Source organism: Filobasidium floriforme (genome assembly GCF_021052385.1).
Source record: "Filobasidium floriforme strain CBS 6241 chromosome Unknown HD553scaffold_29, whole genome shotgun sequence".
NCBI lineage: Eukaryota > Fungi > Basidiomycota > Tremellomycetes > Filobasidiales > Filobasidiaceae > Filobasidium > Filobasidium floriforme.
Genome location: NW_025763650.1, coordinates 76,380 through 88,908, shown reverse-complemented (window position 1 = coordinate 88,908; position 12,529 = coordinate 76,380). Strand labels below are relative to the sequence as shown.

The 12,529-nt window shown below is 51.6% G+C and overlaps 5 protein-coding genes across 5 annotated transcripts; 3 read left to right on the top strand and 2 right to left on the bottom strand.

Annotated features, from left to right (window-relative positions):
* The first annotated feature begins 1,924 nt into the window (after positions 1-1,924).
* On the top strand, positions 1,925-3,571 carry HD553DRAFT_320109 (actin cortical patch SUR7/pH-response regulator pali). The gene is made up of 5 exons (XM_046181106.1): positions 1,925-2,176; positions 2,307-2,503; positions 2,642-2,741; positions 2,826-2,981; positions 3,068-3,571. Exons 1-5 carry the CDS (start codon positions 2,153-2,155, stop codon positions 3,185-3,187), a joined length of 597 nt encoding a protein of 198 aa, XP_046032660.1. The 5' UTR covers positions 1,925-2,152; the 3' UTR covers positions 3,188-3,571.
* On the top strand, positions 3,560-6,127 carry HD553DRAFT_320106 (uncharacterized protein). Its single transcript, XM_046181105.1, has 8 exons — positions 3,560-4,108; positions 4,187-4,381; positions 4,448-4,523; positions 4,607-5,444; positions 5,510-5,520; positions 5,588-5,635; positions 5,708-5,854; positions 5,920-6,127. Exons 1-8 carry the CDS (start codon positions 3,794-3,796, stop codon positions 5,976-5,978), a joined length of 1,689 nt encoding a protein of 562 aa, XP_046032659.1. The 5' UTR covers positions 3,560-3,793; the 3' UTR covers positions 5,979-6,127.
* Positions 6,083-6,543, bottom strand: HD553DRAFT_346312 (uncharacterized protein; the record flags this gene model as incomplete). Its single annotated transcript, XM_046183184.1, has 3 exons — positions 6,083-6,179; positions 6,261-6,295; positions 6,364-6,543. The coding sequence occupies 3 exons, from the start codon at positions 6,541-6,543 to the stop codon at positions 6,083-6,085; spliced, it is 312 nt and encodes a 103-aa protein (XP_046032658.1).
* Positions 6,544-7,083: 540 nt separating this feature from the next.
* HD553DRAFT_346311 (uncharacterized protein) lies at positions 7,084-7,556 on the top strand (the record flags this gene model as incomplete). The annotated part of the gene is made up of 3 exons (XM_046183183.1): positions 7,084-7,285; positions 7,346-7,404; positions 7,464-7,556. 3 exons carry the CDS (start codon positions 7,084-7,086, stop codon positions 7,554-7,556), a joined length of 354 nt encoding a protein of 117 aa, XP_046032657.1.
* A 151-nt stretch (positions 7,557-7,707) lies between these two features.
* On the bottom strand, positions 7,708-12,369 carry HD553DRAFT_330116 (putative transcriptional elongation regulator; the record flags this gene model as incomplete). The annotated part of the gene is made up of 20 exons (XM_046181960.1): positions 7,708-7,787; positions 7,851-7,955; positions 8,020-8,240; positions 8,318-8,793; positions 8,858-8,976; positions 9,047-9,175; positions 9,240-9,420; positions 9,479-9,649; positions 9,724-10,038; positions 10,110-10,221; positions 10,287-10,417; positions 10,491-10,655; positions 10,725-10,992; positions 11,054-11,169; positions 11,243-11,330; positions 11,414-11,525; positions 11,602-11,680; positions 11,905-11,973; positions 12,079-12,192; positions 12,301-12,369. 20 exons carry the CDS (start codon positions 12,367-12,369, stop codon positions 7,708-7,710), a joined length of 3,120 nt encoding a protein of 1,039 aa, XP_046032656.1.
* Between the last annotated feature and the right edge of the window lie 160 nt (positions 12,370-12,529).

Sequence of the window (12,529 nt, the reverse complement as noted above, 5' to 3'; positions counted from 1 at the left end):
CAAAGAGTGAGGAAATGTAGAGACCCTTGTGCTCCTTTATATCGTTCGCCGTGGCACTCCAACATGTCTAATCATCTTTCGGTCGAGTCGATGGCATGGAATTCACCCGAAAAATCACAACATGAAACTAGCACAGCATTCTCACTAGCTCCGATCCACATCTAACCGAAAAGGAACCTCATTGATGCACGGACCCCTTCTACACGCCCAACACAGCTCGTCGTCGATCATCACGACGGACAGCGACAAACCTGAAACGCGCGCTAAATGCGCTCACCTCGTTCCGCGCGAGTCTGTGCCGGTTATCGATCACGGGGAAGTGAGAACATGTCTCGGATCGTTTCCGACTGCCCGATCTCAAAGGAGGGTCATCCCGTAGGATCTTCAACGGACCAAGGGTCCAGGCATACGCATCCATAGAGCTACAGAGTACGCCTATCACAGTACACGTCAGATACCCAGCACTTTTTCGAAGTCTTATGATGTCCGGATGTCGATAGGGCGAGCAGTCGACCCTCCGCCTTTCTTTTCTGTTGCTTCATCAAAATACTCGTCTGAGCTCTGCCTACGTCTTGTAAATATTGGAGCCCTAAGATTGATCGGATCATCAAAGGAACCTCGCCGCATCCACCCGAAATTTCACATCAAATCAAAACAACGGAATCCCGTTGCGCCGAAAGCCTCCGGCGTCATCGTGTATTTGAACATGTTCTGTGTTTCAGCTAGCGGCTCCGCAACCGACGATAGCGACGGACGATCCACCCAGCGGTTTTGCCAGGTCGTATGCCATCGACAACAATCTCGGGATCCCATGCCCGAGATCGAGGCCGGACTGACCGACGATGATCGATCAATAGATCAATAATAATGATGCAGACGATCGAGCCACACGGCTTTCAGGTTCATCAGGGATCAAGCGCGATCAGGCGACCAGGCGTGATGTATTCCAGAATTTTCCACCGTCATCTTTTCTCGCTGATCAGTTATCAGGGATCGGCGATCGGGTGATACGTAGTAACGTAGTAATCAGTAATCAGTGTGATGGGAGTCCTTCCTCTTGACCACCAGGTTGCGTAATCGCATTGGCCTGTTGTGAACGTGTCACCGGCCATCAGACAGATCTATAGATTTGACAGCGCGTCATAATGTGCTCGCTCAAATTCAGACGGTCCAGTACCTCTCGCCTCTTGCGACCATTTGGAATAGAGCTTGATGCAAGACCCTTCCCCGTCCTTGGCCATGGCTGAACTGGAGATGTAGCCCTTTCGCTGGCCGTGAGTTTTCAGGACTAAGGTAGGACTGGCAAACCTGGCAATCACTGTTGAAGAGATCCTTGACACCGGGTTGCTCTGAGGCCATCTTATAGAGAGTTCCATAGTAGGCATACCAATCCGTTGCTACTCTGGTACACATGGTGTTAATGAGATGACAAGCTGGAGCTAGTGTTGCAGAGAAGGCACTGACGCTCGCCAATATCTTTTACGTCAGATTACGTTACATTAGGTTGTCTCAGTTTTCCCCCGAAACCTGCGCGGTAAGGACGGGATGTCTCGTTCGTGAACCCGGCAGAGGCAGCCAATCAACGCCAACGAAAGGCGCTGGGGAGCTGAAGGTGGCTGGCAGCTGGGTAACGTCGCGCGAGCTCGAGCTGGTACGTCATAGGCTAAGGGAGATCTAGGGAGAGGAGGAGGCGGGTCGGCGTACGCGACACGCGCGCCAAGGTCGACGGTTGTTTATTGCTCTTTTGGGCTGAAAGGGATCGACCACCCAGGGGTCAGCCTCTATCCAAAAAGGAAATCTCCATGTTCAACCACCACACCCTAGTCTGCCTTTCCTGATCAAGTAGTCTCTCTACACAGCCAGCAACCACCGCCCTCTCCCCTCGCCCTACGCCCTGCAATCTATCGTCATCGCTCTCCCGCCCTCATCAAGCATCACTCCCCAGGTAAGCCATGCTTGTATATGGTCCGAACCGAAAAAGGATCCTTCCTGATCATCGAATCTCGTCTGTGATCTGTGAACGATCTCGACTTCCTTTCACTCCAGGTTCAACTCGACTCTTTTATAATAGCTCGTCCTCACAAATCACTTCTCACTACGAGCATCAACTTCAACCTCTCCCGCATCAAGTAGCTCATCAGTAAACTCAAAGATGCCTTCCCCAGCTCTCTCCGGAGTGAGTAAAGCCCTCTCGACCTCACCTTGTCTCAAGCCACTCGAACCTTCCCAATGCGGAAAACCTCTTTCAACATCGTCCCAATATCATGAACATAACTGACCTCGAACCCATCTCATTGATCATGTAGTTCTTCTTCTGCTTCGCGGCAATGGTCCTCTTGATCTTCGTCTCGGTCTCAACCCCCGTATGGCGTAACATCTACTTCCTCAAAGCTACCGTCACGGAAGAGATCCGATATGGAATCTGGGGCTACTGTGTGCAAGGAGGAGAATGCTCGAGTGCCATGCTCGGGTATGCGCCTAGTATCGAGCAGGTCGGCGGAAAGTGAGTGTCACGACGTCTGTAGACCTGGACTTTTGATGGGGATCTGGACTAGATCCGTGATCCCCCCCTTTCTCGGATCCTCTCGATTCGGTCTGCTGATTCAGATAGCTGATCATGCACTTGTGCTTCATCCGACAGCTACACCGAGGGTTCTTCGGTCCTCCAGAACTTCACCAAGGTCATGATCCTGCACCCCATCGCCGGCGCCCTCGCCCTCTTTGCCGTCCTCTGGGGTCTCGTGAGTTCACATCACCCATCTCTACTGCGTATTCTGTTCTGGGATGTGACACTGACCATGCGGGATATTGTCTTTTGTTTTCAGGCCGGAGTCGCCCTCGCCTCGAGGACCTGCACCATCCTCATGTCCCTCACCGCCTTCCTCGCTCTCCTCGCTTCTTTGGTAGCTTTCGCCATCGACCTTGCTCTCTGGATCATCATCAGGAACAGGATCAGGGACCGTGGTTTCGAGGCCGAGCTTGTGAGTCTTGATTGATTTCGACGAACCTCATTAAGGGGAATGGGATGCAAGTAACAATTCGCTGACGTATTGTCTCGACTTCGTAGGGTAACGCCAACTGGCTCACCGTCGGTGCCGTCGCCGCCCTCATCCTTGGAACCTGCACCGCCGCCTGTGGATCGTGCGGACGATTCGCTACCGGCCGAATGGGTGGTGAGAAGTACTAGACGCCACGATTCTCTCCTTCCGGCGGGATGGGACTTTGTGGCGAGGAAGTTTTGCGCATGAGGGGTCGATGTCAGATCAGCTAGACGGGAGGTCATTTGCCTTTTTCTCCATTTCCTCCTCGGTACGAGGATTGGGAGGGAGTCTTTGTCGGAATCACAGTCTCACAAGGACAGTATAATTCATTATCTTATATCATAATATCGATACACGGGATTTTATACTTCTGATTGCAATTGCTATATGCAAGCGGTTTTGTTTCCCACTGCACGGAGGCAGGTTTGCGGCTCTGTCGACTTGATAGAATTGATATAGCACATCGGTCGCGTGAGTCGATCGATGATGAGTCGACAAGGTGGAGGCAAAGTTATCGCCTCGGTTACCTTGCTCGTCTCGACACCATAAATAATCCTTACTGGGCATACTATATGCCATCCTGAACACACTGGATCTCCATAGCAACAAATCAAGATTCTTGTTGCTCCACAACATTCACACTCGCTAGTTACACCCATCTCGCATATAGTCGTCCTCGAATCTTGTCGCAGATCGTCAGATCTCACAACATAAACAGACAAATTCAGCCTCTCCGCCACTCTCTTCTCGACATGGACTCGGACACGAACAATGCTACTGCTCTAGCCAATGCCCAGAAACCTTCAGCCATTCCGACTAACCAGGAACTGCGAGACTCTCATACGGAGGCTCTGAAAACCATTTCGGAACTGTTCACCACCGCACTCGATGGGAACCTGCAGCTCGACGCTCTGCATCGGGAGGTCGAGCTATGGAAGAGCTCTTTCATGCAAACTGAAAGGGCCAAGGCAAAACTGGAGAAGGAAGTGGCGGCCTTGAAGGATGGAGCTGGACCTGCTATGGGTCCGTCCTTCACGGCCATCTTGATCGACGGCGATGGAGCTATCGTGAGTCGCTCCGTGGCACCTGCTTAGAGTAAAGTCTGCTAAACGTTGTCCATCCTGGTGTCATTTCGATCCGTACAGTTCGACGAGTCATTCGTCAGCCAAGGCGCAGCCGGTGGCAAAGAGGCTGCAAAGTTGCTCCTTTCAAGCCTGCCGCAGATGATACAAAACACGGTCCCACATCTGGCCAAGACAAAGGGTCTTTCCGCCTTGACCGGGAATGTAGTCATCAACGTCATCGTGAATAGGTACGGCCTGGCCGGAGCTATGTATAAGGTCAGTTGGTGTATGGCATATCAACTTTGGCAGAAAATGTGTTGACGTTCCGTTTTCTCAATGCAGGGCGGTCTTGTAAAGGGCGCAAATCTGGTCAACGAGTTTCTGCTCGGACTTTGCAAAGCGCACGATTCGCTTAATGGTAAGTCGGTTTGTTTCCAAGTCGAGTCATCATTAGAATTTGACTCACGACGAATGTTTACTCATGATCTGTTTGTTTTACAGTAATCGACGCTGGTCCGGGCAAGGAAGCAGCCGATTCGAAGATCATGGCTCAACTCCGGTTCTACGGCAGTATCGCCCAGTGCGGGTTGATCGTCCTAGCTGGATCGCATGATAACGGATACGCCAACCCGATTCGATCGTTGACGACCGAGGGCAAGGATATCGTCCTCCTCGAGGGCGTTTCTGTTGCGGCAGAGTTGCACGGCTTGTGCCCGGTTGCCAAAATTCCCGGTCTGCTTCGAAAGGAGAAGATCGCTTGGACCGATTATAAGCCGGCCCCATATCTTTCCTCGGGTACGATGAGCAACTCTCCCGGTCCTAAGTTCGTACAGAAACACCAGAATACCGCCAAGATTTCCCCTATCGCGAAAGCTAGCCTCGAGACGGGTGACCCTACCGATGGTGACGCCTCTGACGACGATAGTGCGTGGAGCGAAGAGCCCGACGAGGACGGCATCCCGGTATTCGATTATGACCACATCGAGGCTCTGGCTAAGCAGATGATAGCGACAAAGCTTTCCCCGCCGACTCCTGCCAAAACCGCCAAGACCCGCCAGACCGTTGTCGACTCGGGCACGGATACCGGCACTGAACGCTTGAACGTGAACATGAAATCTAGTAATACTAAATCAGCAAACCCGTCTGTCCCGACTGCGCTCGATAAGAAGGAACTTAAGAAGGAGAAAAGAAAGGCTAGGAGAGCTGCCGAGGCCGCCGCTGCCGTCGCTGCTGCTGGAGGTCCTCCCGTTTCTGGCTCTCAGAGCGGTACGGAGCAAAAGGTCGTTATCCCGGCGGACGAGAAGGCCCTAAGGTTTCTTAACCCTCGGCCTTGTCATAAGTGGGTGTCGCGAGGCGAATCAGCGCGGCCCGAGGTGATGCTGACGATAGATTCCCCACATCCAGGCACTATCTCAGTACGTCGTGTCAGATGGGTAAAGTTGTTCGTTTCCCTAGAGTGCTGATAGTAGTCCTCGAAAACAGCTCAAGCTGGCTGCGACAATAAGTCGTGCAGTTTTGCGCATAACTACAGTAAGCCTTACAATGCCCCACAGCGATGACCAGGCAGGATAGTCACTCATTGCTCGACTCGCCTGTCGACAGAGCTCAACAGCAAGCAACTCGTCTACCTAGCAAAGCTGGTCAAGGATATGCCTTGTCCCTATGCAAAGCTCGGCAATTGCTCGGAGAACGCTCAAACTTGTATCTACGGACACATTTGTCCGCATGCCAAAGACTGTACTTGGGGATGTGAGTCGTTTCGGTGGAAAATAGATCGAGTACGTTCGCTGATAATGATCATACATGTACCGCAGCTGCCTGCCGCTTCAACGATCTGCCTGATGGCGGGCATAGTACATGGGTTCTGTATTAGTACAGTCACTGCATCGCCATTCCGTAATGTAGTCATCGCGTCTCGTCGGGAATTGAAACAACGCCTATCTCGCATGTTTTGCATATGATAAGGCCTCGATCATATCAGATGGTTCCGGCTTTGACCATGGTCAAGATCTTGCTTCTCAGATTAGACCGTCCGGGCCTCAATTGATTCGAGACTTGCTCCCTAGTGAGACCGCTAGAGAGCGTGACCGCAGGGTCATCCAAATCAGCGACCCGCTCGCGCATCGCGTTTCAGCAGGACCCTGAGATTGCTTACGTCTTCGCACAGATCATGTCGGCTGTAGGGTTAACCTTATTGAAAAGTCGGCGCATTACGGGTCAGGGCGTGGCTGACATCTTCTGAAAGATCTATATCCCACCTTGCCGATATCCATAAGCGTCTCGATGATCATGTATTTGGCAGCCTCGTCGCTCCCGCTGACTGTTTTAGTCGATTTGGCCGGACTCTTAGGCGTTTTGCGTGGAGACTTGTTTTTCCCGCTGGAACTTGACTCGGTCTTGGGCTTGATATCGGGAGTGGCTTCTCGGTCGGTAGACATGTCGTCTGGATAAAATCACTGTCAGATGAAGCCAAGAGAGACTATGAAAGATATCGACTTGTACTGACTAGTCCTCCTTGTAGTCAGATTCGTGGCCCTTGTTATATTTTATCTAATACGATGTTGGGGCGATGGAAGGGGAGTCGGTCAACCGGAGAGCTCGAGAGGGTCGACAAAGGTCAGTTCTATATAGAAGCAGGCGCTGAGAAGCAATTAACCCGATCGACATGAACAAAGAGTCCCATAGAAGGCGGCGATCTCTTTGTTCAGTCCAGTGACATGACAAGCTCGTTGCACTCAACCAAATTCGAGAAGCGCAGATCCTGCTCGGCGCAGAGTTTCCTTTTGTTACGGAGTGAGTAGCAAATTGATATGTACCCTACAGGCCTACAGGCTACAGGAAACCCGGATTCATATAAGGATACGCAGGCATGCTCCCAACCTGATCGCCGCCGTTGCCTTCTTAGACTTCTCAACAACTCGTAAATCCCTTCATATCGTCAAACGATAGCAAACCTTATCGACCTACATCCATCCATCATGCCCAAAATGCCCTCAGCCAAAGCATCCGCCGATGTCAAGAAGGAAACCTCTGAAGACGTCAGCCAGGTCAAACCCGAGCCCGATATGCCCTCTACCCCGAAGAAAAGAAAGGCTCCAACCGACGGCGGGGAAGGTTCTCCATCGCCTGCCAAAAAGGGTGGTTGGTCGGGCGAGGCAAAGGCCAAGCTTGCAACCTTCCGTGAGTCACTGCAAGACAAATGCCTTTGCACACCGAGCTGATCGTAGACTTGTTTGTCAGTGGTCGATAAGGGTTATACCAGTATGACTACGGAAGACTGGAACACCATCGCTGAACAGGTACGTCTAACTTTACCTATCGTCCCCCTTCCTTTTGAGTACTGACTTGTGAGGCTCAGATTGGGGTCACCGCAAACCAATGCAAAGATCAACTCAAACCCAAGAGGAAGAACGTCAGGAGCGCGCTGCAGACCATGATCGACGGCATGTGATGGGAAAGACCCAGAAAACGTATGATATGTGTGCGCGATCTTCGTCCCATCTTCCGAGCGCTATCCGCTCTATACGTCCACTATTATGCGCGAAACATACCTAGCGCTACAAACATGCTTTTGACGGATATATTCGCATGCCAGAACCGCTTCATCGCCTCTTACCCTTGCCCTTTGGGCGGGCCTCTTCATCAGAGTCATGACCCTTCTCGGCTCGGTGGCGCTCGTCATCTGGAGTCATTTAGCACAGTCAGCTTGTCTGCGCGGAATCGCTTGACGACGATTCGATCTCACCTCGCTTGGCCTTGTTCTCCAGCTCGTCCCAGTCCATGCCCTCGTCATCATCGTCTTCACCACTGAAGTCCTCGTCACTGGCGTCTTCGTCAAAGTCGTCTTCGTCTGCCAAAGATGCTGGGGTGATCAGCGAGAGCCATCTTGGTTCAATCAGGATCGTTTGGCTCACCATCGCTATCACTGAAGCCGTCACTCTCGCTCTGATCCAGATCACTGGCCTCGAAGGCACTCTCGGCGCTGCTCTCGCTGTCTTCCTCGTCCGAGCCATCACCGGTCAAGAAGGTCCAGCCGCCCATCTTGTAGAAGTCTTGAGGATCCTCTTGGATCGTCTTCATAATGGCAGGCCACGACAAGTTGACCGGACCTTCCGATGTTGCGATGTCGACAGAGCTGAACGTAATACACCATTTCTCATCAACTTCCTGTTCTCGTCGCACGACTTGTGCAGACAGGGTCTTCGGACTCACTCTAGCCATAACTTGACGTCATCCAGTTGCTCCATCGGTATCGAGTTGATGTGTACGGGCGCCCGCGTGAAGTCGCTGAAGACAAAGACCATATCGAAATTCTTGAGGCCGAACTGCACTCGCTCCAAGTGACACACTTCGACCTCCTTCAGCGTGATGACCAGGAAAGGTGCATCCGTCAAGTGGACAAGACACTCGGCTGTCGGCTGGAGAAGCACGTTGCTTCGGAAAGGTACACCAGAAAATGCGAGTTCTCGGAAGGGAACGTCTACCTCGAATTCGCAATCGGGGTTGTCCTCTGCTGTGTTCGCGATCTTGGCAGCGAATGTTTGGAACTCCTTGTTGAGCTGTTGGCGCTTGCGGCGTTCCTCCTGTTCCTGTTCGATCTCATCCTCGTCCCCGTATCGCGACTTTCGCTTTCGATTACCCGTCTCGTCGAATGCAGCATCTGTCACTTCACGGATGAATTGCACATCCTGTCATGGCCATAATTCGATTAGTCCAATGAACTTTTCCAGTGCTATGATCTCGTGGACGAACCTTGGCCTTCTTCTTGCCGCTCAGCATAATAGGTGCCTTCAGGTGAACGTGTATAATGACGTGCATCTCGGAGTCACACGGTTGGAAGTATAGATGCTTGATGTTGCTGAACAAAAGGTCTGCGTGATGGCGATACGATCAGCGAAATGACAGGTAGACTTGAATGTATTTTGCAGTAAATCGACATACCGACTTTCGCTCCGGATTGAGCATGGTACCGCAGACCGTTCTGGTGGATTTCCAATTCTCCAGGCGCGATACGCTTGTTGTCCAAAGCGGGACGGATATGAACATCCGTGAGTTTGTGGGGTCTTCGGCCTGTGTTGGGGTCGCCATGAAAGTTAGCAGGCGGCCACCCGAACTACATCCCGTCATGGCTTACCCTTCAACTCGATCAACTTCTCCTGTTCGACAACGTCAGCAAGATCCCTCTTCTCCGTCTCTCTTTTGTTCTGAGCCTTTCGCATGTTGGTGATGCCCTCGGACACTCTCGCCATGTGTGTCTTGTCGGATGACCGGAACGTCGCGCTTCGAATGAAGGTCGCGTTCGGGTTTTCGAAAGGCTACGTTTGGATTCGATCAGCTTCATGCGCCGCTCTACTCACATCTGATCCGGCTTACCGTATCCTCTTTCTTCCCCAGGATTTGACCAGGAGACTGGAAGTTGATACGGAGCATGCTCTGATCACCCTCGTCTGTCAGGCTGACGTTCTTGATCGTCGAGATATGGAACGGAGTAATGAAACCGTGAATGGGCAAGATGACGGTCGACTTTACTTCGTCGATGTAGATCTGCGTAACATGAACCCATATTAACACATCAGTCCCGTTTCCAGTGTAGCGTCGGACAGTGCCTTGGGACTCACCCTCTTGTTCTTTACGGCCGCTGGAAGCTGATCTTCACGTCGATAACTCTCAAACTTCTTCCATGTCTTGCCCTCTCCACCGCTCTTGCCATCCTTGGAACCCTTGTACTTCGCAACTCCCGTCTTCTGAATGGCTTCATGAAGTTCTCGCTGATGCTGCTTGAGCTTTTCTGCCTTGGATTCATCCACTTCCTTGCCTTGGTTCCGGGTCTTGGCTCGAAGGACCTTGTTCCCTACAACGACGCTCTTGGTAGGGACATCTTTTGGCTTGGGATCCGACTTCTTGGCTTTGGGTCGTTCCTCCGGCTCAGAGGCCTGGAGTTGACGAGATTCGAGAAATGCGTCAGCGAGTTTGCGACCCGTGCGGACAATACACCTGCCCTCACCTCTTCCTCATCTTCATCCAAGATCACCTCGTGCACCTTCTTCGTTCCCTCGGTGAGCAAAATACCAGTGTCCTGACCGACTTTGACGGTATCCGCAACCTGGATGGCATAACTATCGTGGTAAGGTCGAACGGATCAGCTCAAAGTCATTGAAGAACTTCTATGACCATCGCGTACGTTTTGCTTTTGTTCTGAGGATCCGGAATGTTGGCAAATCCAAGAGCCAAGTTGAACACCATGTTCTCCCTCAACGTCCTGGTGCTTTTCGCGTTGATGACATAGGCACTGTCTCGATAATCGATACCAGTCTGATCCCGCTGCGGATTAGCCAGCCGTCTCGGCAAATCCTTGTAATCAACCTTGAAACGGGCGGCGACTCACTCCGAAACCGATGCTCTTCACCATCTTGTCCGCCAACTCTGGTTTCTTGCTCTGCACGTGGCTCAGAGCAAAGTCGTACACCTCCTTGACCGGGACTCCTGCCTTCATCTTCTTCAACACCGCCTGCTGCAGGTCAAGCAGGAAGACGTAGTTCGCCTCTTGGGACTGCAAGCAAGAGGATCGTCAGCATGATAGCTTGATGACGTGATCACCAAGCAGAGACTATAGGCTGACCTTTTGAGGCGCGATCATGAACGTCCTGGCAATATTACTGCAATAGTCCTTGTACTTGATTCCAAAACTGGCGAGGATGACGCCCGCCTTCAAGTTGTCCTGGTTCGATTCTGCGCTGACCTTGAGATCGTATTTGCCTCCCGATTGGATGATTGGCGTGTAAATCCAATCTGTGGATCCGAAATCGACATTGGCGAGTTGCTTGTTCTTGTTCCAGATTTTCATGTCTGCTGGCTTGTCATCGCTTCCGAGCTTTTCCTCACAAAGCCTATGAAGCGGACGGATTTTAGCGATACAATATGCAAAAGCGCCCGGAGAGAACAACTCACGTTGAGAAGTATTCGTGAGACACCTTTGTGCCCTTGTCGATGATAGCCTCCATCTTCGGCTTGAAGTATGTAGACATCATGGTCGAGCATAGCCTGGACGCAATGGTATGGTGTTCCTGATTTCCGGAGATTCGTCACGCAATCAGCTTCACCTTCCAAGATTATTTTCCGACTTCTACATGGACATACCAACTCGCGTTCGTCCTTTGGTGCCAACACGACCGACATAGACGGCGTTATGTCCACCATCTCGATCGCATCGCCAGCCTTTTCCACGCTGAGTATATTACCCACACATTCGCATCAGCCTCGGCATTTCATATTAGGTAGACGCAGACAGAACACGGTCGAGCTACTCACGTAGCTGTCCAATCATCCATCATCTTCCCCTTCGGTGCATCTTTAACGAAATGCCCCAACTTGAGCTTTCCCGACCCTTCTTTAATCTTTTCCACAAACTCCTCAGTGGCCTCTGCGAGAGGGAAAGAAGCGAATCATCAGATAGAGTCCAGTGGTTTGCTGAGGATTCCGCGTGGCAGAATACGCACTTAGACCTCCGGCGGCGTCCTTGGGTCGGGCGTGGATTTCGAATGAGATGTCGTTGGTGCTCGTGATCTGGGAGAGGATCTTGGCTGTGTATTTTCGAGGTTGAGGCCGAGGTGATAGGTAATGTGGTATCCCCAGTGAGACAAAGCGAGAACAAGGGGAGACGAGACGAACAAGTGGCGAAAAACAACACGAAAAGTCAGCTCGAATTCCCCAAGATGGTGTATAGCTCACCACCTTGTTCATCGAGCAGCAGTATGGGACAAAATGGACGAACTTTTTGATGTGGACGTAAGAACGATGACCTTCTTCCCCGAATCGGATTTACGGAACACGAGGATGGTCGAAGGGAATTCAAACCCCAACATCCAGGTCTATAACGTGCGCACGCAGACAAAATACGAAGCAGGTCGATCGTGTTAGCTCTCGAAGCTATTCCACGGTGGCCTCAGAGATGATATAGGCGACGGCGGACTGACCTGGAGTGCGACCCCCTTCTTTGGAACCCCAGTGTCTTCCTCGGCATCTCCTACGATCACGGCGAGCCCATCGACGCCTCTCAGTCCTTCCAGATCGACATCCTTCTCAGCTTGCTATCATGCCGTCCGATCGGATTTCGTAAAGACCGTCAATGGAAAATTGATCGGGAGCGAGTGTAAGTACGATAGAATCGCTAAAGATGATGGACTGCAACGACGTACCGCCCATTGAGTAAAGAGCCTGTTTGTCCGAGTCCAGAAGGCTTTGGTGTCGAGATCGTAACCGGACATGTTTTGACAGACGGATAGCTTCTTTGATGTGTCGTGTTTCGCCTCCCTCGCAAGATCAAATCAGAAGAATGCAGTGAACAAAGACGAGGGATGTTATGCAGGTGAATGACCTGGGACAGAAGTGGGTGGCAAGGAACAAGAAGGTTGAGTGATGAATAGT